This window comes from Melanerpes formicivorus, unplaced genomic scaffold (assembly GCF_026170545.1).
Source record: "Melanerpes formicivorus ecotype bairdi unplaced genomic scaffold, bMelFor1.0.p_v2 SCAF_4, whole genome shotgun sequence".
Lineage (NCBI taxonomy): Eukaryota > Metazoa > Chordata > Aves > Piciformes > Picidae > Melanerpes > Melanerpes formicivorus.
Window position 1 is genome coordinate 21714030 of NW_027142356.1, and position 25610 is coordinate 21739639.

General features: G+C 38.1%; 1 protein-coding gene across 4 annotated transcripts in view; it reads right to left on the reverse strand.

Moving 5' to 3' along the window:
• The window catches only part of GUCY1A1 (guanylate cyclase 1 soluble subunit alpha 1), a 35097-nt gene extending 9700 nt beyond the window's left edge, over window positions 1-25397 (reverse strand). Inside the window, exons 1-7 of one of the 4 annotated variants that reach the window (XM_068137218.1) lie at window positions 25275-25397; window positions 9457-9494; window positions 7537-7958; window positions 5264-5325; window positions 4057-4115; window positions 2349-3061; window positions 97-582 (exon numbers count right to left, since the gene is read on the reverse strand). In XM_068137218.1, the coding sequence (XP_067993319.1) occupies window positions 97-582; window positions 2349-3061; window positions 4057-4115; window positions 5264-5325; window positions 7537-7785 (1569 nt within the window). In that variant the 5' untranslated portion in view covers window positions 7786-7958; window positions 9457-9494; window positions 25275-25397. Of the gene's footprint in view, window positions 1-96; window positions 583-2348; window positions 3062-4056; window positions 4116-5263; window positions 5326-7536; window positions 7959-9456; window positions 9495-24824; window positions 25017-25274 lie in introns of those variants that run through there. The other 3 variants (XM_068137220.1, XM_068137219.1, XM_068137221.1) reach the window with 3 other exon arrangements.
• Window positions 25398-25610: the final 213 nt, after the last annotated feature.

The following is a 25610-nucleotide window of genomic DNA, read 5'->3' on the forward strand; positions in this document are numbered from 1 at the left end:
CAAAATATTTTTTGGACTTCTATTATCTCCTATCCCATTTAGTCTTAATTTTATTTCCCGTCCCAGAACCCCACAGAAATGTAATAAATTGTGTACCTTGTAGACATCTAGCTCTCCACATTGGTAATCAAAGCGAGTATAGAGCTCATTAAGCATGGTGATAACCTGCATAGGTGAGCACTGGGAACAGATGGCAGTGAATCCAACGATGTCAGAGAAAAGCATAGTGACATTATTGAATTTCTTGGCTTGCACAACCTGTCCCTGCCACAGCTGCTGAGCAACCTCTCCAGGAAAAATTGAAAACAGGAGATCTACAGTCTTCTTCTTTTCTTCTTCAAGTGCTTGATGAGCCTGCTCAAGGGTTGCTTTTAGCTTTCCTAACCTCTTCTTCAGTCCATCCTGAGCTCTAGCCTGCTCTCCTATCAGAACAACATCTCTCAGTGCATTGTGAATGGGAATATCTGAGAGATACAATCCACGCCCAGTAAAATCTTCTAATCTATCCACACAGGGAGATCCCAAGAATAGTATGGCACTGGATTCAAAAATATAGATCATTTGGCCTTTAAGATCCATTACCTGAAAAGTCAAAGAAGCAAGAATTCATGAAAATCATGGAAATCATGAATCAAGGCTTAAAAGCAATGTTCTCAAGAGGAAAAACATTTTGCTGAAATGTATGGAAATCAGACTGGTCCAAAGTCCTTACATTTTCTTTTAAGAGAAAACATAGGGTGCTAAACCATAGAGCCATCAAATAAATCTATTTTCCTTGAGCCTTCTGGTGTAAAAGTTCAACCACACCTTAAGAATAAACACCTAATTAAGTTTAAGTATCAGTTTTAGCTTAATAAAGAGGAAAACAAAGATAAGAATTTTGTGCATTTTTGTCTACTGCTAAAATGCTACTGACTATAGTGGCCTATGAATTTCTGCTAATAATTCTAGTGTTTAGTTCCTGCAATACTTTCCTTGAAGACAAAATGAGAAAATCTGCTTCAGTTTTATCATAGGATGTTCAATATTCACTGTAATTTAAGATTAAAGACATAAATAGAAGAATTTTTCCATTTTAATCATGTAAAGAATCAAAATACTAAGTGTGAAATGTTTTTATGTCCCTTTTATATTCCGTTGAGTAATATGCAACAAGGTGCTGCTTAACATTGTTTTGAAAACCAATGGCATCCTGGCCGGCATCAAGAATACTGTGGCCAGCAGGAACAGGGAAGCCATTGTGCCCCTGTACTCAGCACTGGTTAGGCCACACCTTGAGTACTGTGTCCAGTTCTGGGCCCCTCAATTTAAGAAGGACATTGAGACTCTTGAATGTGTCCAGAGAAGGGCAATGATGCTGGTGAGAGGCCTCGAGCACAAGCCCTAAGAGGAGAGGCTGAGGGAGCTGGGATTGTTTAGCCTGGAGAAGAGGAGGCTCACTGGAGACCTTATTGCTGTCTACAACTACCTGAAGGGTGGTTGTAGCCAGGAGGGGGTTGGTCTTTTCTCTCAGGCAACCAGCATCAGAACAAGAGGACACAGTCTCAAGCTGTGCCAGGGAAAGTTTAGGCTCAAGGTGAGAAGGAAGTTCTTCACAGAGAGTTGTTAGCCTTTGGAATGGGCTGCCCAGGGAGGTGGTGGAGTCACCATCCCTGGAGGTGTGTATCCTGGTATATCCAGGTATATACTGGAATTCTGCTGGGGCCAGTGATGAATAGAAGTAGTCATTGAACATTCAATGTTTTTTACTTTCCCAGGTTGTTTGCCACAGACCCAGCTTTGGCAAAAATACTAAGTAATCCCATCAATCAATACTAAGTAATACCATCCATTGATACTAAGTGGGACCTTTGGTGATTGTATCTGGTGAAAACATCAGAATATCAAACGTAACAAAATACAAAGGCACCAAAGGCTGAACAAGCACAGGAAATGTCTACTTTCCCCAAATCCTGGAGCAGTTGCTTCCAGATGACCAAGGAATACTTTGGTAAAACTTTCCCTGCCACTGTCTTTCTGCTGAAGATGCCCTCATTCTCAGAGATATGGCATGTCATTGGCTTTATCTCAATTTACTGAGTTTATCTCAAAATTTCAACCTTTTCTTTTTTTTATAAAATCAAGTTAACAGATTTTACCTGTGTAAAAGATCTTAAGCAGAGTTTTGACTGAGTATTTGCTTCAGAATCTGAATTGCATTAGACTGCCTTCACTAAATCATTATTATTCAGTTGTATTAGATATCAAGGGGTAGACAACAACAAGTGCACCATGTTTTGTGGCTATTTTAACTCTGTCTGAAGAAAACAAATTCCTCACAGAAGTAATGGTTATAAAAAGTCTCTTACCATGGATGATGACTTCATATCAGTATTATCCCATCTTCTGACTCGTACAGTAAACTGCATATTTAGCATTGTCATTATTCCACTAAAAGTGCAGCTTACTTTGGGGGAAAGAATTTCAAAATACTCTTCAAAATTTGACTTAGCTTGAAATTCTCTTCTGGTCAAAAGTCTTCTTATCCCATTTCCAATTTGAAGAACTGACATATCCTTGTCAAACATAAAATGGAATGGGAAAGTCTTACAGAACACAGAGGCAGGAATCACAAGGGAAGACTGTGGTTTACATGGAGATAAGGAAGGTTTTGCAGTTTTGACTTGTATGGAGTACAGCAAATAAGGCTGATTTGCAAACTCAGTGCAGTCATTATGGAAACAAGGAGGCATGAGCATCACTTCCACCTCAGTTTCATACAAAATGTGAGCTGCTGCTTTAATAATCCCAGATAGAATAAGACTTGTGATTTTCTTAGGAAAGAAATAATACACATTTAAGAAGTCCTGATCTTTCTCCAGGCATAATATGGAAGCCTCTTCAAGTCTGTCCTTTTTTCCTGCTTCTTGGCTGTGGCCACTTTGCTTCAGCAGAGTAGTGAAACTGTTCAAGAAGTCCTTAAGAGTTCCTCCAATAACTCCTAGTATATGTTCATCCTCTTCATAGCATATTTTGAACAGCTCTTCACCAAGAGATTCCCGTAGAGGCTCCACAGGAACACCTGCATGGAACCATATTTTAGTCAGAACTGCACTCATCATGCTCAGTTTCAGACAAATCACTACTGTTCAGCCTAGATGAAATCAAATTAGCTATATCCTTCCCTGATCCACCTCTGAAACCTGAGGGCCCTCTCATGTAGGAGTCCTGCTGCAACCAAACTTTTGTTACCTGTAAAACAGGCAGACAGTAGGTTGTAGTTTAGAAAGATCCAAGGCTCAATGTTCCTTGTAGAGATGTAGACAAAATGAATGTACATTTTCACATGGGATTCAACCCAATTAAAATAATTTTAAAACTTAAAAAGAATACAAAGTAAGAATAGATGTAAGTACTATGCCTGATCCAATAAACTGAATGACTGTAGGAATATTCTGGGGTACTGAGGCCAGCTGGCACAGAACAGATCACATCTCTGCTAGTAAATTTAACAGGATAACTGCAAGCAGACAGACTGTTGGGAATATTCCAACTCCCCAACTGTTACTGGGAATGATTTGGAAAAGTGTTCTCTGTCACAGGCCAACTGTGTGTCAGGACCAGCTTTAACAGCTTAAGTGTACTATGTTTCAGTTCCTGGAAATGTTAATAGACTATTACAGATGTAGCCAGACAGTTCTGTATTGCACATTACAGCAGTCCTCTTCCGACAGACTACAGGCCTTCAGAAGATTAAAAGGATCAAACAATCTTTCATGAGTATAAAACTGTAACTTATTACTGCACGCATGTTACAACTCTCTCTAAGGGGTGGATGATTCTGTGACAGCTCAGACTCAAGAACCTAGTCTCTTCAGCTCAAATTTTGACACTCTCAACTGTTAGTTGCAAGGATCACAGTATAGCCTCTGTGTTGTCAGCACCATTGCAGCCCTCATATGAAGGAAATTATTACTTAGTAACCAGACTTTTTTACAGATATACATATATAAATATATATATATAACATATATAATCTGCTTTTAAGGTATTTGTCTATTATTAAGCTTACATTACCTGCTGCATTAGCGTGATCACTGATTATTTTTTCAAAATCTTCTCTATCCCCAGTTTTTCTGTAAAGAGCATAAAAATATAACTTAAAGTCCTGAAAAATTAAGATAAACAGAGAAAAAAATGGAAAGTAGCACTAACAGAAGTTATCTATTCTGTCTTTAATGTGTACAGGCCGTTTTGCTGATCAAATAGTCGGTTTTCAACTTAATTTAAACTGGGATCCTGTAAAATCTTATATTATCCTGTGCATTTGTGATAATTTAAAGTTTTAGTGGTCTGAGCTCGGGTTATGGGTTGAGGCCAAATGCTACAGACTGTCATTGATTAAAAACTCATGTTGCAACAGTCCTGGGTTTTGTGTATCTTACTCATATTTATATGCAAAAGCGATATATTTAAATGTGTTTTACATTTGCATTATTAAAATTTTAGACATAGTATTGTTTCAAACCAAAACTCCAGGAAGCAACACATAATTAAAGATGGATAAGAATATTCAGATCAATAAGCCAATCAGCAAGTGCAATGCACATCTGACCAGCTATCTTTGTTTCAGTCGATGCATGTAAAGGACTCTAAAAATATCAAGTATAATTTAAAAGTTACATTGCAATTATTTTCTCTTATCATGGTTAGCAACAGTGTAGTTTCCAACTTCATTTTTTTTCTCTACTTCTGAAAGGAGATTTAAACTGAGGGGCTAATTGTTTCAGACGCATTCAATAAATTGAATCCTCAATGTATAATGGGATGCTAAGAAATTGTCACTCCCTACAAGGCTCAAATGATTCGTATTGGATTAGTACTAAGGTGTTCTAAATATCAAGCTGAGTTCCTCAAAAAGAAAACCTGAAGTCAAGTGAGACCAGTGAAAACATGTATGTCAATCTGTGTAGCATATGATTGTTCATTGATCATTGTTCATAATCAATTGGTTATGTAAGCCAAATTTCTTTATATAATACTCATTGTTTGCATTTAAAATTCTTTTCCTGGGATCTCAGAAGCATTGAGCTAGCTCCATAGACAACCATATCTGCCTTTCCATGTGTGCCTGACTCACCTGAATAATCTCTAAGTTGCTCAAAAACACTTGCGTGTTTGATAAGGTAATTTAAAATAGATTCCAGAAGTACTGATTGCCAGTCACCACTCACCCGTAAAACGTTTTTTGCAGTAGATTTAGTTGCAAACCCATTGAACATACCTGGTATCTTTTATTCTATGTTTTGCCAGTGTTCTTTGAAGTGCAAGATTTAACCTTTCAAACTGGGGAAGAAAAAAAGGTATGTTGAATAAAATGTCATTGCTGAAAATTGAATCATAACACCTTTATACAGAGAATAATTACTTTTTCACTATGGTACAGTCATTAGAAACAGCACGTCTTGTGTGTGTTTAGGGTTTAGTTTGTATTCATGTCTTCAGGTCCAGTTCTACTGTAACTAAGTCCCTTAGTTCATGTGTGTAAATGATTGTGCATTTTAAATACAGTGATGTGCTTTACCTCCAAGTTGTCAGATGGCAACAAAGCAGTGCTACTAGGAAGTATATGTAGCTAACCCAGCTTTCTGTTATTACACATCCTCCCCAAACAAACCTCACCTCACCATGGAAGCAAAATGTAGAATAAAGTCTTTTCAGTTTAAAATATGTTCTCAGAACAGAAACAGCCAGTTATATTCTGCATGACAGAATTTGTCTGTGAGGCTGGCTGTGGTCTGGCTTTCCCTTGGTTCTCATTCCCTGAAGAAAGTAGCATTTCCTAATGCATCTTTTACTTTTTGTATTTTCAATAGGAAAGTTTGCACACCTGAAGAAAACAGCATGTGAAAGAAAGGCAACATATTCTGGAGATGTTTTCCAAGAAAAAACCTAAACTGAATTACTATTCTACCATATATATGAACACGATGTAAATTACATCTTTGTAAAAACTGATACAGCAATCCATCCAATTAATTGTGTATCACTGAACGACATTCTCTGTATTTCTGTAGAAATCCAAAGAAGCCAATAAAATAATCACACATACTACATTAGAGCTCAAATTTAATCAATAGGTATTTTAGATGCACTATGTCCTGGACTTTCTTGCATAAGTCACTGTTTTCCTAAGGAGCTCATCCATCAGTCTGGGTCATGATGCAACCTACTGGTTTGGAGTTTGCAATGGGAAAGATGATGTTAGTTGGTGACGGTTAAGTAAAGCACTACAAAATATCTAAGTAACTAAAAATATGTTTTTAAACAAGCAAACCCCAAGGATTAGGAAGACACTTAGGTCTTGATCTCAAATCAGAATGAGAACAGACTACTATGTATGGACAATGTTGCAATGAGTATGACTTGAATAATTGCAAATATCAGTGACAACCTTGAACTTCACTAGTTCCTGAGACACATGGTCATAATATCCTTGACTTTATGAAGCCCATAAAATGAACTAGACAATCATGGTTATATAATGGGCAGCTTTAAAGAGAAAAAATGCCTGTTGTTTCATTAAAAATCCCAGAAAGGGTGCTTTGCAAGCTAATTCTTGAGTTAAAAGCCCTTTCCTTTATATGTCTAAAGATGGTTTAAAGAGATTAATTTCTGCTGTGTAAATGCAGCAGAGGTAAAAAGCAGATAGTTTTAGCTAAAGGGCAATAGATGAAGAATCATGAAAAACAGTCTGTGAATACATTTAACAAAACTCCAGTACTTTTAGTAAGGTACACTGAATGTCCAAGTAATAGAATGTTATTGAGTACAGAGAGTTGGCGATCCCAATCTATACCAGTCAATTCTTTCACATGTTCCACAGAATCTGAGGCAAGCCCAAGTGTTGAATGCTACGGTGCTTCCATTTTCCATGTTATTTTTACACAGACAGTAAACACTTTATGCACTATACCTGACAGTAAATAGTGCATGTACTATATAGTTGAGTTGAGAAGAGACATAAGAATATCTTTGTGGTATACACAGACAGTATTGTTTTTAAATCAGTACGGCAGGAGGTTAGCATCATAGCAGATGAAAACAGCTATTTTCAAACATTTTAATGGTAGTGACTAATGTAATTAGCAGTATGGATTCAGTTAAGTGAATTAATGAAGTGACCAGATAATTTACATAACTAGATAATATGATAGAGGTTTTTCCTCTTAATTGTATCTCCATCTAACAATATTGTTCTAGACATACATTGATTTAAATGTAACAATTAAAACTAGTGGAAAGTTGCAAATGCAAGGCAAAAAATGTAGGGAAATACAGTGGAATGGATGGTGTGAAAACACACAAAACTGTGCGCAGAGGGAATGGAAGAGGATTAAAACCTTGCAGAACTACATAAAAACACAAATTCTGAAAACAGAATATTTTTCTACACTGTTACACCTAAAGGCTTGTATAAACCCCTTTTTTAATATTTGTAAACAAATACTACTAAATTATGATTATTATTACTATTATTATGCAGTATCTATTTACCTCAGGAAAGATTAGTTTGCAGATACTCTCAGTTAAGGTGTGGAGGTACACTCTACTTCTGCTTGTTTTCCTTTGTGGAAGGTTTCCTTGAGCGTCTTTCTCCTGGACTTCTTTGCAGATGGGCAAAGCTGCTCTAGAGCTGTTTTCTGTGCAGTCCTTGTCATGTTCCTCAGTAATTTGACTTTGAGTCAGTAAGGAGAAAGGACATTCACCCGTGATCTTCAAGTCTTTCAGCTTTGTACAGAACATACTGTACAAAGTCTCTCTCTTGAAATTAAGAGTACTTGGCTTTGTGTTTAATAGTCCTCTTCTGTTTACTAGTGAGAGCAGCAAATGCCGGGATAGTAGATAGGGCAACCACTATGGGAGATTATTGATAGCTATAAACCACCACAGGAACCTATGAAATCACCTGTGTGCCCCTACAAAACAAGAAAAAAAAATATTACTTTTTATTTTAAATTCTTGTTCTGTGCCAGTTTTATCAGATGTGCATTAAAATATTAGCTTTCCTAGGACCTTGCTCAGGAAGCTTATGTGCCATTTTAATGATGTAATCCCTACTGACTTCAATGCTTCAAGTAATTAAAGTTGCATGCACAATCAGGTTCTTGGCTGAATTTGAGCTCTTTTGACTAAGGCAGAGGAATGATTTCATCAGATATATCTTTGGCCACATTAATGGATGAGGTTTCTGATAAGACTAGAGAGCAGAATGTTAGTGAGAAAATATTTTTAATTCTTCATAAGCAGCTATTAAAAACTACCTGAAATGGCACAATGAAACTGATTTGTTACAGATATTTAAGTCTGAGTTTAGTTGATATCCAAGATATCTCTTTTGTAAAAGATGGTTGTATGACCAAAATTAGTACTTGCACTTCTGGAACCCAAAGGTCAGCCCTTCATGTAAAAGCCTCTGACTGGCAACAACTAACAACATGAGAATTTGACCACATAAGTAAAGCCACTTGGGAACTCCAGGGATTTTTATTCTTTTGAAAGTGATATCTTTCAAACAATACATTAACAAAAAGGGCTGAATTCTTAGTTTTAATAATTTTTCCGTGTTTATTACATCTATTTCGGTTAGACTTAATCCGAGAAAGGCCCTTAAGGGCTTTGACTGTATCTTACCGAATCAGATCCTCTCATCTTCATATAATGCTCTAACAAGGTAATCCTTGAGAGCTTTTGGCAACTCTGAAAGCAGCTAAAGCGTTCCATTTGTCTCTCGAGGGATACACTACTGTAACAATTTCTTTCAGAGGCACTATAACTTTAATCAGCCTATCCACCACACTGCTCATTTCTGCCCCTGAGACACCCAAAGGGCTTTTAGGGTCACACAGTAACTGTACCAGGGTTAGAAATAACTAATTCCCTGATATAGGTTATCAGCTGCTTCCTTTGAAACAGCTGGAATAAATGGCACAGTAGAGGATTGCTACAGATGCAACACAAGTAGCCTGGATAAGAGAAGAAACAGGCAGAAGCTACTTTGCTTGGCTCTGCTGCTGGGAAAAAAAAATTGGCAGAAAAGGGCTTTTTAAAGTATGCTGTATTATGATGGTGTCAGGCCAGTTTCTAGGGGACATCTATCAAAATTATTAAACTATTATTTTAAGAATCAATAAACACAATGCTAAGAACAAGAGACTGAAGAATGTTTATATAACATTCAATGTGTCTGATTTAAGTTTTTACATAGAAACTCATTTGTTTCTACTGCACAGACATCAGTAATTTTGTATTTTTTATTGCTGAATACTGCTGTGTAGCAATGAGGCAGTGAAAAAATTCAAGCAAGAACCACGGTCTCAATACATAAATATACAGAATACTCTTAGCATATATATATGTAAAAGCAATTTTATTCAGGAGCCATTACAGAATGTAAGAAAAGCAGAAAAGAATTACCTTTTCTGTAGTTAGACTGATCTGTGCACAGAAATAAACTGTTAAGAGAAATAGTAACATGAATACATGCACTAGTATCAAAGGATTAAAAAAATATGGCTTTGATTTACATATAGACTCATGCCCTTTTCTCAATTTGGGCCTTAAATTTAAAGACAAATCTTAAATTTACAAAATAACACTATGAAAACTTTTTAGATCAAGTTCGTATCTTCTATCCTAAGTGCACCTTGCATTTACTGTAGCTAAAGTTCAGGAAAAAAGGCTATTGTGACTCACTCAAAGGGTAATTAGACAGTGGTTTTAAAGGTCTGACAGGAGAAAGATAATGAGTCACCAGTGTAGAGTTTACAGAATGAATTTCAGGAGTATAACAGACCTTTAAAAGATATGAGAAAAAATAATTTCACACACAGAATCATAGAATGGTCTGAGCTGGAAGGGACCTCCAAAGGTCAGCTAGTCCAACCACCCCCCTGCAGTAAGCAAGGACATCCTCAACTAGACATCACAAGTAAACTCAACCATTTGCAGATGTTTCAAGGATGATGAAAATCAGCCCTCCGATTGCAAAGACGTTTTCTGACCATAGCAAAAAAATCAGAAGCATGAGGAAATGTGAGAAATTTCTGGGTTTAATTCCTCTCCACACATGCTTTGACAGAGCTCATCCCAGAGGAGCAGCAGTGTTTAATATGAATTCTCCATCTCTGCCATATTAATTGATGTCATATTTACCTTGAGAGGCAAACTGAAAATTAAAATTAAATACCCTGCTGTGAGATTGAACTACAAGCAACCAATTTATTCAGTGTCTGGCTGAATGTAATATGGCACTGTGCCACTCAGAAAAATGAAGATGACTTTACGTAGTATAGTCACAGGAGCAGAACAACCTAACAGTGCTCAAAATGCTTTGTGGAAACATTTCACTGTATATTTACATCTGTATTTGTCTTACAGCCAAAATGCCTTCCTGTATGCTTATTTGTACTAGTTTCTTCTGAAAATTTTCCTCTGCTAAGACATTTCCTTGACAGTGTCATGAAATACAGTGCAATGAATCAATCATACAGCTAACCCCCCCCTAATATTAACACAGCCATTTATAAAAACTAAGCAATACCACTTGTTAACAGTAGTTAAATGTGATTTATAATCTTAGATTATGGACATGGCAGAAAAATTAAAGGCACCATCAAATGCTTTTTTCTCATTACAAGGTGAGTCCTTTGCTCAGAGCAGGACAGAATATGGTTATTTACAATACAGTGTCACTTTTTCATTGTTAAACATTTAATTGTTGGGTGAACTGCCGCATATTGAGCATAAACTAATTTAATTAAAAACAAACAAACAAAGGGGTTTGTTTTGCAACAGTCAGAAAATACCACTGTCTGAATCTAGTGTTTTCCAGTACAAGAGTGATTGCAGTACTTGCAGAAAGAAGCTCAATGTGTTCTGGGAGCCATTGCCTCAACAGAAGCAGCTCTTAACTTCTGTAATGCCCTCATGTCAAAGGGAGGCTTGTAATTCCCACTCAGCTCCAATCTCTGTGAAGAGGCCAAGTCTCTAGGCCTCTGCACAAAACAAGGCAGGAACTTTACTTTTACACACTGGCAAAAACCAGTCAGCTTCTGGCAAGACATGTTAGTACCGATCACTCTGCCAGTAGCAGCTCATTGTGGATTCAGCTGTTGTGCCTGTCAACAGACAAACACAGGGAAGATAACTAAATTCTGCCATTCTGTTTTATTAATCCAAAGTGCAATATCCACATTTTATTTATTCTACTTCAAGTGATGTGTGTAGCAACAGAATCAAAGCCCTGATGAGTTGTCTGTTTCCAAGGATTTTAAGGAGGGTTCCAAAATACTCAGAGAAAATTGCTCAAGCTTGCATCAATACATGTTAATATTTTAAGAAATCAATGTAAGTGCTTATTAATTGTATTAAATCTTGTACAACGCAGTAAGTGTTCCTTGGCCGCTTCATTGTTAACTTAAACACACTGAGAGTGCACATGCTTTTAAAGCACTTATTTGCCTACTGCTGCTTTGGAGGGCACAAGATATATGTAACTGGAGGAAATAGGCAAATCTGTTTACAAATTTCTAAGTGGTAGTGGTACCCAACTGAAAAGTGCCAGTTGTTGATTTAGGTAGAGGACACCTTGGAAAATACGCACTTTTGTCAAGAAGAGTGAGATTTTTCCTGCATCTCCCCAGTCAGAGGCTAACATATCAACTGAAACTTCAGGATGCCTCATTTACACTTTCACAGAAATTTGGTTGTTATTAATACAGTAATTTGCTAACGTACCTTGGGATAAATGTGTCATTACACAAGAATAATTTAAAAACCATACCATGTGTAACTTGCAAAGGCAGTAACTGATGAAAAGGTTGTTATCCTCTTTGTAGGAAAGATCTATGAGGAGAGGCTGAGGGAGCTGGGACTGTTTAGCCTGGAGAAGAGGAGGCTCAGGGGTGATCTCATTGCTCTCTACAATTACCTGAAAAGTGGTTGCAGCCAGGAAGGGGTTGGTCTCTTCCCTCTAGCAACCAGCACCAGAACAAGAGGACACAGTCTCAAGCTACAGCAGGGGAAGTTTAGGCTCGAGGTGAGGAGAAAGTTCTTCACGGAGAGTCATTCAGCACTGGAATGGGCTGCCCAGGGAGGTGATGGATTCACCATCCCTGAAGGTGTTCAAGAGGGGATTGGACATGGCATTTGGTGCCATGGTCTAGTCATGAAGTCTGTGGTGACAGGTTGGACTCGATGATCTTTTGAATTCTCTTCCAACCTTGGTGATACTGTGATACTGGTCAGTGGACAATAACTGACTGGTCCCCAATAAACTACTAGATTCAGCAATCTCAAGTCCTACTCTAGCTCTCAAAAGAAATATGCTTTGTCAGCCATTAGTTTTGCTGCATATTCCTCCAAACTTCAACTTGTCTCTCTGACATATCCTCCCCAGTTCTGACCTATCTGTACCCCAGAGCCTATTAGAGTAGTTTTACTACTTTTTCTCCAAAGCATTAATTGCCATTGTGTGCTGTGCAAGCCCAATTCCAGCGTCCTTACTGCCAGATGTAGCTCTGTTGGGGGTTATTTCTAAATTAAGTATACTCAGAAATTTCTTTAAGTCGCAGCATACTTTCAGTAGTATGCTACACACACATAGCACTTCCTGAACTATGTAGTGGAATTGCAGTGATTTCCAAACTAAGTACAATGTAGTAGAGTGGCTGTGATAAAACAATATGTGTCACAGCACTCAATTATTATTTTAATAGTCCAAACATTTTAGTAAATGCAAATTCAGTGTTGTAACTCATCCCAGAGAGTGTCCTACATATCTTCTCAGGGCAAGATAGAAATCTAAACCTTTCCTTCCATAATGTGGAGTTTTCTCACCTTTCTACCTTTTTCTTTATGAAGTGTTTAAACAGAGAAACACAATCAAGTGTTTCCTTTGTACTCCAGGTCAATTGGATTGTGATATGTGTTGCTGCAACATTAGACAGCTACCAAGCAAGGATATGAAGAGAATAATTACCTTTGTTTCCTGAGAAGAAAATAAGTTATCTCCCTTTCGATCTTTCTCCATTGTTATCAGTCAAATACACAAGTAACTTTCTAAACTGCCAATATGTTTCAATTTAAGGTCACCACAAGACAGTAATTTTTTTCTGCTTTAAAATATTAACATTTGTGTCATAACAGTGAGCTCCATACCCTTATATAGAAACCAGTGTTCTTAAGGACAGGGAAACTCCCTAGTTTTAAAGTATGACTGAACTTACACTGATTCTACGACTGACTCATTTCCCTCTAATGATCTGAAGCAATTCCCTGCATTCAAATATAGCCCTGGGAGAAGCTGAGACTCCAGATGTGAAAGTTATATTGCAGCCACATGTCTGGTTTCAATTAAAGGCACAGGGGTAACCCAGATTACTGAAGCCATGTTTTATCATGTAGCTAAAGAAGGGCTGATTCCCAAAGGCTGCTTATAAAATGTGTATTTGTCATTTGAAGTATCACATGTACTTTTATAGGGTAAATATTTTTCCTGTTCTAGGACCAAATAACAGGGAGGCATGCTGAGAAGATAGCGTGGGAAAAATATTCTCTTCCTGTGAGTCAAAGCCTATCTGTGAAAACACTCCATGGCAGGCCAAGTATGCAGTCTCATAGCACCTGATTCTCTACTCTCCGTGTTGCATGTTTTGGCACAAACAGCAACTCTTGGTTGTAGCACATCCTCACACCCAAATCATAGCCTGTATAACAAGCTAAGACGCATACAATGGAGGTATTATCCCTGAAAACCCCAGCCTCCTTACCCTGAGCTGGCTCTTGAGGTTGACTGATCATGGGCATTTTTCCTGAGGCAGAGCTAAAGATACCTCACAAACACTTGAAAGAAGCTGCTGTATGCAACCACAACACATAATGTAAGATGATTTTTTTATTATTATTGTTTTAGAAATACTGGCATTGAACTAACATAACTGATGATAGCTTAAGTGATCCGGGTACCTAGATGAGGAAGCAACTGAAACAGGTGCTGCAGCAAACCCAAAACCTATCCAAAGTGTCTGGGAATTTCTCACCTTAGAGGAATATATTTTAAATACAGCATTTAATCTGCATTTCCAGTCTGTGAAAGTACAATACTTTAGGGAAAATCACAAATGAGAAGCTTAGAAATAAATGTATGTCTGCAGAACTCTTTTTTTTCAAGAATTAAAACTTGTGCTGAGCACAAGACTTCTTCACTGTGAGGGTCACGTAGCACTGGAACAGGCTCCCCAGAGAGGTTGTGGAGTCTCCTTCTCTGGAGACTTTCAAGACCTATCTAGATGCATTCCTATGCAACCTGAGCTAGATTCTATGGTCCTGCTCTGTTCAGCAAACTCACACGTAGGTTTGCATAAATACCATTACTGTTCTTGTTTTCCCAAAGATACTAGAGCATTGTAGTGCAATAGAAAACATTGATTGTAGTGTCTTATGACAGTGCACATGGTTAAATGTTCCCTTTGTGTGCACAGCTATAAATTATAATGAACAGCAAGTTTTCTAAATAAAAGTACTAAAAGTTTCCCTGAACTCTGTAGGTCTTAAAGAACTTTTTGAAAACTAGGTATGCAGAAAGCAAATTATTTTATTAGTAGATTTCATCTGCAGAGTTTTGTGACTGAATTATTTGCCACCTGCCACTTCCTGTTTACAGTGTCTACAAAATCATTTTCACACTGAAAATCACTGACAACTACCTTTCATATTTATTCATAGTTAAGCACTCATGCCAACACCCTTTGAAGTCAGTAGCAGGTTTCTGGATATAGCAGGAATAGGATTAAACCCAATAGCTTTCTGTTGTCACAGAAACAGGGATTTGCATGTTTTCTTATTTTTGAAGCAAAATATGGCCTTGGCTTTTTCCATTTTGGGCTTTTGCAGGTAGGTATGCAAATGTGATAGTAAACACAGAACTAAGGTCATTTGAGATTCAAGAAAAGTTAAAAAACCTACATGGGAAGCTAATAACAGGAACTTCTAATTATTGCAAATGGATTATCCTGCAGAGCAAGGCTGTGTCCTTGTAATTTTTCTGACAGAGAAAAAATATATTGAAGAGGTGTATTCAGCCAGAAGTGATGGTTCAAGAGGTGTTTTCACAGCCATCATGATGCTACTGATTCTGCTTTATCTAGACGCCATGGCAAAGAAAGCAGCTCTAAGAAGAGGAGAAATCAGCAACTTTCCCAATTGTTCTCTTCCATAGTATCTGCAGGGTCAGACCAGCAAGCACCTTCCTTTTATATTAAATGCTTAGAGATGGTTTCTGCTACAACCAATTTTTAAAATAATTGAAGCTGCTGATGTGGCCATGTGCATTGTAAATTCGTACCTTCAATTTTCATTTCCCTGATTGGCCTGTCATTTTTCACACAATGTATGAGCAGCTTAATAATTCATGGCACATCCCTTTCAAAATCTGCTATTTTAAAAACAGATTCAAGTACAGAAAGCAGTGGATCTTACTTTTGAAAAGACAGTGCAATCCACACATCTTGTGAGACTGCTATAGATTAAAATACCAGCTTCCCTGTTGAGTATATCACTTCGTTGCTGTCCAATAGCCTACTGGAAAATACAGCAGATATGTATTTAAAGCAGAGAAAGCTAGGTGAATATGGCACATATGTGAATTTATCTTGTCTGATAAAACATAGGCTTCTTTTTTCCTCTGAAATGACAAAGTAAAGATGAGCTTGCACATGTGGTGTTAAGAGAAGTTAATGTTGCTAATTAATCACAGTAAATATGCACTTAATGACTAACACTAGCCTGCTGATCATGTACACCACCTCTGTAGCAAAACTATAAATTAAATAAATCAAGAGGCACATTTTGGCTTCCCGTAGAATGTTCAATCTGTGACGCTTGTTATCGTCCCCAGTGTAATTGCTGGAGTTATCACAGCTACTGATCTTGCTGTCCTTCCATTCCACATATTATACTTTTCTTTAAGCATATGAAAGAAATTAAACTGCACACTGATCCTCAGATTACTTTTGCACAGGAAAAGTCGGCACATACAAATGACAGCAGTAGAGAGAAAGCAGCATGCACAACTAACTCAGAAGTGACTACCATGTTATTTAAAAACAAAATGAAAGTGTGGGACAGATTATTGCAGAAATCTAGGTAACTCAGATCTAGAAATGTGAGATCCTTCATAAAGAATTTTTTCAAGTTGTTATTAAAATGTAGCTTCCTGGTTTAACAGTATTTTCAGTGAAAATCAGAGGACAACTGAGGCATTGATCATGATGCAAAGGAAAATGCGTGACACACATGCTGCTTTTCCAGACCTTCAGTAGTGCTAAACAACCAGGAAAAGATCCATCCTGTAGCTAAACAATGTTATCAAACAGTAGAAGCATCAGTCAATGGTACTCTCTCAGTTGTAACATGCATTTAGAAAGATTGTGTGTTTCAAGCCATGCATTATACTGATTCAAGTGCTTTAGCTCTTGAATTGCAGCTTCTCATCACCATATCAAAGTTGAATATTAAATTCCAAAAAAATAAAAATAGTATCATCTAGTTTTTTTGAAACTCTATTGTCTCCTTCAGTTCTGGATATTCTAGTGCCAGGGTGCTAGTCACAGACTGGCACAGAAACATATGCTTAGCTCAAAATGCTTGTAAATGCCTTTGAAATTCACTGATTTCTGTGGCAGGCATTTCAGATTAACAGAGATTAAACAGATTAAGAGATCTGGAGGAATGGATATCCAAGAAAGGATTAAAAAAACCCCACAGTGCAGAATCTCTGACCAGATTTTCCAAAAGATGATAATCATATGAAAAATCTTTACCAAAAAGTGTGTTTGTCATCCCAACTAGTATGATTCTGTGACATGGAACTTGGTGCATTGCATGAACCATGGGTTTATCTTCTCAGAATTATTTTAGGTAGACTACCTATAAATGTTCACTGTTCTTCATCTCATAACCTGTATAACTGCATTTGCTGCAACAATGTTAACACCACAGTCTTTTACCAAAGTTGGAGATATCAAAGTTTTGCTCCCTTTCTCACATAGCATAGTTTTTATCTCTTTTCTTTCAGCATTATTTTGCAATATCTGTTGCTCTTTATTATGTGAGAGATAAAAACGAGAGAAGGGAGATACAGACAGAATAAAGGAGCAAGGAGGAAAAAAGATAAGAAAGTGGAAAAGGAAACTCACAGAAGGATATGAGGATTAAAAAAATGTAAGAAAAAGGGAAACAATTTGCAAAGGCACACACAGTTCCTTTACTGATATATTTCTTTTTCTCTACTACAAATCCACTCAAGTGTGGTGAGTACTTATGCAAATGGTTTCTCTGTAATCTGTCAGCATATCCTATAGAAAGTATTGAAATGATAATTTCAAGGAGCTTTTCAGCAATGTTTTAGATTTAAGGGGATTTATTTCTTTTTTGGGTGGTAGTTAAGGCTTGTGTTTCCATCAGTTCTGCTGGTTATGTATTACTCTCTGGTGCACAATTAAGAAAGGGTAAATGTTTGTCACCCTGATCTGGCTGCCAAGATCCAATGTTTAGTTCCAGTGTTTTGTCTCACTAGTATCTAACGGGAGGCAGGGCGTGACACACCTTGTTTGGCTGAATTGCTTAATGAGGTCATCCTGTGTTAATAAAGAAGCAGAAACTTTCTAGACTTGGGCATTTCACACATTATTTTCTAGTATTTGTTTTAAATGGCACTGATTTGCAAGTTAAAGGCCAAATATACACTAAGATTTCATAATTTTACTCTTTATTTATGTATAGATATTTTGCTGCTTCTTCATAATATGTCTATAAGGAACCTCTTTTATATCTCCCATCAGGCCCTCTGAAATACGCCAGTGCTTTGCATGCATCTGAGATCCCGGGATGGAAGCATTACCTACCTGACTTCCTTGAAGGCTCTAACTTGCATTCCCATGAAGCTGCATGAATGTGCACTAGTCAAAAATTGCCAATAACTGCAAGCCAGACCTTCCTGGCAGTGTGCCATCACAGAAGGCAAGAAACTGAGGGCACTCAGTTCTTGGTTCAAGGTATGGCAATTTATGCTTCAGTGTTGGGAGTCTTTGAGTTACAGCCCTTAGGGAAAATGAGCACAGAACACAGGTTGAGAGTCTTGCTCTAGAAGCTAGGGTTCCAAATGACAGCTAAAGAGAAGTAGCAGCAGACAGGCATGTGGAAATGGACCAATGGATCAGTCATCCCTGAAGGCTGAAACCTGAACCCTGAAATGCCAGCAAAGACTGTAGAGGTTCTAGGCTGCATTGCCTTTACTGAGGTAATGGGGTCATCTCAGATTTCTGTTGCTGAGAACCAAATCTGACATCTTTGTCTCAACTCTTCAGCTTGTGCAATGACAGATAAACTACCCAGACTTCATAATACTATACTCCAAGAGCTGTCTCACATCAAAGACCCTTCAAGTACTATTTCCTAGCAAAATAGGAATGTGGTATTTTCTACACCTGCAAAATAAGCATACACCACTAAATATCTGAGTCACGTCCATTTAATTTCAAAAATGGGGCTAGATAATAGCATGTCCCCAACCTGCTATGTCACTCACTGGTGCTGTGAATAGTAGCTCCAAGACACCACAGCACAGGAGGTTCAGCTGTTTCAGAGGTGAAAGGGCAGAGAGAGTGAGCAGTGAGCTGTGGGAGAAAACTGAAACAAAAATTAATTTCTGGCCCTAATAAGTCTTTATTTGCTTAAAGGAATGCTTCAAATAGTTTTTGAATGTTATTCAAATATTATCCTGAAAACAAATGCTCCTCTGACTGGAAAGTTTAAGTTATTGTTAACTAGGTCCTTGATAAAAGAAATCCCATAAGAAATAGCAGGTTCCATCTCTGTGTTTGCGTACAGAAAGAGGATGTTACATAGGAAGTTCTCCCTTTTTCTAGAAATGGATACAATTCTGACATGAAAAGGCTGAGAGACAATGTGTAAAGTTGGGGATCGGGAAAAGGATGAGACACATGTCCTCTTAGAGGATATAAGCAGAGACTCAAGTTGAAGGATGAAGAGAGGTAGCATCATTTTGTTGAAGAATTTCCTGCCAAGATGAAGACAGTATTTTTTTTGTCAGCCCTTTTGGTATTAAGGAGCATCCAGAAGCACCACAAATCTTGTGGATTTTGCAGTCTTGGCAGGTTAAAACAAAAAACAACAGGGAGAAAAGAAAGTTTGCTGCACTGTGTATGGTCTTGCTTTACATGTGGCCAGAAACCTTTCTGCTTACAATTTAAGTGATGTTGAAAATTTAAAATGCTTGTTTTAAATATTTGTACCTGCCAAATTCCAATGAGAAAAAAGCACTAACTTTACAAGTATCCTGTGACAATAAAGAGAAGTTCTCTGAGTATCACAAGTATCTCTGCAGAATATTCATGTTGTAAACCTTTGCTCTGAGTTTTCAACTGTTTATAACAGGCATCTAAATCCCACAGTGCCTATTAATATTAAACTGACAAAAACACTGCACTCCTAAGTAATGCCACTTCTTTGCTGAAAATATCAAACCTAAGTACCTAAGTTTAGCATTAAAGATCTAAATATATCTATTAATATTTTACTAAAGATTATGAGTGTTTTCCATAGTTGTAGAGTAACAGTTGGCAAAGAAAACAGTGAAGATGTTATAAATACTTGCATAACTGCCTTTTTTTTTTCATATTTATTCCAGCATTAATTAGTTCAGCCATTTACAATAAAGTACATTACAGCAAATGCAATAAAATCTAGCAGTATTGTTTTTGAAATACACCAGCCCCATTAGATGCTTTTTCTGCCACTACTACTCTCATTTCAGTCTCTTATTTTAATTTATCTCTCTTGCAATTTCTTCTTATCAAAAATATGCCCACCACATGGGCAGGGATGGAAGTTCCTTTTTAGCTTTTGCTACATGTAAATTATAGTCCTGTATTCCATCAGTAGTCCTTGCTCTCCACAACTTCAAAGCCTATTTGAAACAATACCTTCACCTTTTATTTCCCTTTATCTATATTTTAAACTTACTTTTAATTAGAATTTAGTATTGCTTAGGACTGCAAATTATTTTCAAAGAGAAACCAGAAGGAAGTATCATGAAAGCACATTTCATATATTCATCAACAGCTAAAAACATTTGTTACTGTTATTTGATAGTGCCAGTCTCTAACCATCTAAGAGAATAACCATTCTGTCATGATGCTCACGACTATCTCATGCATGGCATCACTGCACACTTCAGACATTGACTAAGCCGTGACTCTTCTGGTTCTAAAATTTACCACTGTTATGCTCAAGGACTTTTTCCACATATAGTTGACTATCATGCTGCATCTCCTACAGATCTGAACATGTGACACACAAAGTGCATAGCTGATCCTTATAGGAAAGAGAGTTACTCTTGGCGGGTTTTATTAATACCATGCAACCCATTGGGGAACCTTTCGCTGCATCAAAATAAGCATTTTATTAAATCTACAGTTAATTGTAATTATCCCCCTCACAATGTCTTTATTTTTTTTGTAAAAAAGAAAAAAAAATCAGTTCCACACTGACTGAAGAGTTTCCTAAGTTTCTTAAGCCACAAGACTATCCTTCCCTTCGTACCATTCTTCCCAGGTGGAAATTCAAAAATCCTACCTCGAAATATGCCTTGCAAATTCTATGGACTAATAGCTACATCTTCACCAAAATCTGAACAATTTATCAACCCAACAAATGTTTTTCTCAATGTGAGCCAAGTGGATTTACATTCTTAGATTGCCAGTGCAAACAGACAACCATGAAGACAATTTTGGTGGGGGGGTGGTGAAGAGGGAATTTGAAGTTAGATTGATGCATATTTTCTCCAAACACATGGAAATTTTGCCATTTTTAGCAGTGCTATTTAAAACAGGAACTGCAATGTGTATTTTAGGCTCCAGGGTGCCTGAAGTCAGGACTAGAAAGCCACACAGCTATTAATACAAGCAGACACCCCTGCCTATATAACCAGAAGACAGCAACTGGGTATATTGTCTTGTATTTTCAAATCATAGAAATAGTAATGAGCAAATGCAAAATCCCAATTTTTTCAAGCAACAAACTGGAAATGTTGCTGAGTTGTTCCTCCATTGTACTCAGCCTTTTACTAATGCTCTTCCGTGTGTGAAGAGTTTCTGTATTTGCCGAGAAGGGAAATCAGCTTTCCCTGAGCAACTTTTGTCAGTCTCCATCTGTATCATGTGCCAAGTGAAATGCAAGGTTAAAATGAAATTAAACATGCATTTACCTTGGTCAGCATTAGAAAGGCACTCATCACATTCCTGTCCAGTATACCATAGAGAAATCTATTTCTAGGATTTCAAAAATAACTCTTCGGTTCATTAAAAGCTAAGAGTTTAGCAGCTACTGTATGTGGTATCACAGAAACCCTAAGTTTACTGCACCCTCTGGAATCAATAACATTCTAGAATTACACCAGGAGTATTCCCACATAATAGATTTTCCTCAAAGGAGTGGTGTATTTTTGTTTTGAATATCTTAGAATGGAGCTGAGGAAAAGATTTATTTCATAAATATGTGTTACTGTCCATTTCTATTTGTGGAGAAAATCATAACAGGATTTTAGCACACTGCCTGATAGTGAGATATCTTTAGTCACAGTGAAGCAACTGGATGACTTGCAGAGGATAATCCCTGCAACAAACAGCTGTCTAAGGGATAGATTCCATAATACTTGATATCTTGGGAGCTGGTTCCAGCCTTCTCCATGACGCTGCACCTACCTTTGTTTTCTAGATTACAACCCATACTACTAAAATTTTCTTCCTGATCCACAGCCTAGATGACCTGAAACAACCAACAGTCACAACCATGAATAAAGTGCCAGGTATTGGCAAAGAGTCCCAAGAGATATGTCCTTGGCACTCAGACAGTAACAGCATAGCATTCCTCTCCCATTCAGGCAGACACCTATGTACAGGAGGTACAGACAGAGGGGTCTTGTGAAAGAAGTGCTCCTCTCTGAAATAGTACATAAGATTACAACTTGGTTATTATCTAGGCCTAATATACTTTCTCTAAGAAATTAGCTTGCTGGTGCTGACTGGCATGAGGAGGTGACTTGTTTGAATACTTGTACTAGCAAGGCACCGTTCTCTTGGAACATCTACTTCTAGTATGAATATGCAAGAAAATAAATTCAAAAGTTTGAGCATCTGAGATGCTCAAAACATGCTGAAAAGAATATTCAAAGTAATGTCAAATGTGAGACTTAGCTTTATTTAAATTTCAAGTGCTAAGAATCTTAATTGCAACACTAAGCTTCTAAATAAATACCATGAATTTTAATAAACACATTGACAATAAAAGGGCTTAAAAATGAAATAGTACAAAATGTTCAAGGAATTTCAGCAAAGAAATTCTAATGGCAGCTCTCTCCACAGCTCAGTTTGCACTTGCTAATAAAATATGCATGCAGGAATGTCACAATTTCTAAACATGCTTACCCAAAAATTTCTTAAAACATGTCCTATAGTTTCCAGTCACTTTTAAACACTTCATTTTGCCTATACTTAGCTTTACTTAAAAAAAAAAAAAAAAGAAAATTAAAAAAAAAAAAACAAAAACCAAACTATTTGCTGCTAGTCAACAAAGCACAAAATACACCCAGCACCTTCTAATACTATATCCTTGTTGATAATCTAGAATGTTGTGTCTGTTTCTTTAGATTACTGAGGTACTTAATTCTGTTTTTTTAAAGTGAGATACAATTTACAACATCCTTTGGTTTAACAACTCATTTCAGTTAAAATAGTTATATTTGCTACAGACTCTACCTTGACTCCTTGGATGGCTTATTTTGAACCTCGATATTCTTTTTGTTTATTTTATTTCAAACAGATAGTTATTTACATTTACAGTGGCTGTGATATTTTACCTTTTATAACACATCACCAGGTTTTGACTCCCACTGATGTTTCAAGTGTTATATTTTATTATAAACTCTTACTGAATGTTTTAATTTCACTGTGGGATCTGTTTTGAAATAGACTGTCAGAATGGCTAAAGCAAATTTAAAAAGAAAGTACTAATCAGATATAAAACAGACACACAAGACTTTAGTACTTTTTGGACTCAATGTTAAAGACTAATTTCACTTCTCATCAAAAAGTTAATTGAATAATTTAAGTGAATATTCAGCAAGTGAACCAGTGGAAGATAGGAATGGTGAGAGATCTTATTCATGGTCAAAAGGGTCATAACCCCTTGAAGAACTAAATTCCTTACTTTCTCCTCCAGTGTGTTTGCCTCATGATCTTGCACTGACATGAGTCATAACAACTGCAAGCTACATAACTCTGGGGGGAAAAATACAACTAAGAGAGCTCAACAGGTATTTTCCTTCTTTATCCTTCCTTACTTCTCCTGTCTGCTTTACAACAGTCTGATTTCAGCAACTGCTCTTCTCTCTTGAGAATATGGAGCATGATGTCTTTTATATCACTATTACAGTATTCCCTCATGTTTCCTTAAAATTATCTGGTTCATTTAAGGTTCTTCCCATTGGTGAAACAAAAAGAGCTGCAGAATGTGTGGCCATAGTAGCATCCCAGAACAACACAATCCAAGCGAGAGACTTCTGTGCAATGAAGAGAACTCCCCATACTTACATTTGCAACATATTAGCATGCATTCTTTGGTTGGTTAAATGACTTAATCTCTCTGATTAATTGTGTGAAATAGCCTGTTATGGGAATCTTTTTCCAGCATGGGCTGTCAACACCTTTTGTTTCCAACCCTAGAAAAGCAGGGGATCCAGTTGTGTGGTTTGAAGTGTATGCTTCCTTGTGCTTTCTTTCTGTAGTCTGGAAACATCATCTTAATCCTAACTACAAGAAAAGGGAGTGGCTCCATCTGGAACCTTGTTCTAGGAAAAGCTTAAGATTAGATGATTTCCAAATAAGTAAAACACTGGTCTATTCATAGAAAGATAACTACACTCTTACAGTGGTTATGAAAAATTGCTCTGTAACATTTTTCTGTTACTTTGTATTCTGAGACTTCAGAATGGAAAATCTGAGTCAATAAAAAAATTATTTTTCCTACCAGTATTTAAATTATCAAAGTCTTACCACTTCTCTTCACACCAACCTGTACGCATAGCCTGTAGTCCAGTAAGAGTGCATAGCCCAAATACAGCATTGTAATACTGCACCCTTGCTTAGGAATTTGTTCTTGTTAATTTGTCTTTTGAACTTAGAAAACCATCCTACTACATACACAGAATAAATGACCAGCTCTGAAAGGAGAGGTATTTTAGGAGCAGCATCAGATCAAGCTTGAGAGAGTACATACGTATGGTGTGAAAAAGGTCTCACCTACATGGGAGAGAAAAACTTTTGAATTCAAGTGTCCTACATTATACATGGAGATGATTTAATAAAGATCTAGGCCTAGGCCCAGGCTAGTAATGCTTGCTGAATTTTAGCCACAGAAGTAGCTCTGTTCACTTCGAAATGGAATCACAAGTTTAAAGTCTTGAGAAAATGGAATAGCAGTGCTAAGAAAATCGACTGAAAAAGTAAACTGCCAGTCACAATGAATAGAACACAGTTCACGGTTTCATTTATTCTTCCTAGGAAAAAAAATATGAATAACAGGAATAACAAACGAAAAAATTAAATTATTGTTAGAGCATCAAGTATGTGATTAAACACTGGGTTTGTCTAATTCATGAGGTGCAATAACATGAATTACTCTGAAAACCAGATAAGAAACCTTACCTAAATACAATGCGGTAAGAGGCGCCTGGATGGGTTTAACCAGCCTGACGGGCACTGGCAGTTAGTAAATTGTTAGAAAGCTTCACAATGCACAAAGGCTGCCCCAATACCCCTCCTGCCTGAAGACCGCAGCGCGCTGCCTGACCGCTCCCAGTCCCGGTTCGATACTTATTCCGCTCCAGACTGTATGAGGCTCGGGGCACGGTGTAAATGGGGCTCTGGCTGCTGAGGGAAAGGGGCTTCCGGCGCCTCCCTCTCTCCCCCTCCCACTGCCGGGACTCAGCCTCACACCGTACGGCCAGCCAAGAGACCCGGCCCCAGCCCTGCCCGGCCCTGCCCTGAGCTCCCCGCTCCCCGCGGGCACGGTCAGGCGCCTCGTCCCAGCGCTGTCCAGGGTCCCCGCCGCTCCTCTCGGTGCCCCGCTCCGCGCCCCGGGCGCCGTTTACTCACCATAGCGCGGAGACTGCCCGCGGCTGCGTAAGCCCCGCCGAGGGGCTCTGGGCAGGGCGTCGCTGCCGCTCTCCGGCGCCGCAAAGGTGTATTTGGGGAGCGGGCGCGGCACGGCGGCGGGGCCGCCTCGGCGGGCGGGCGGGGGCCCGGCGGGAGGGGCCTCCCCGTGGGCCCAATCAGGGCCGGAGCGGGCGGTGGCCGCGGCGGCAGCTCGGGGAGGCGCGCTGCCCCGGTCGCCCCGCGCTGCCTGCTTGCCTGCCGCCGGTTGCTGCGGTTGCGCGGCCTTCGCGGTGGTGAGGGCAGCAGCGGGACTGCAGAGGGGCACCTATCGCCCTG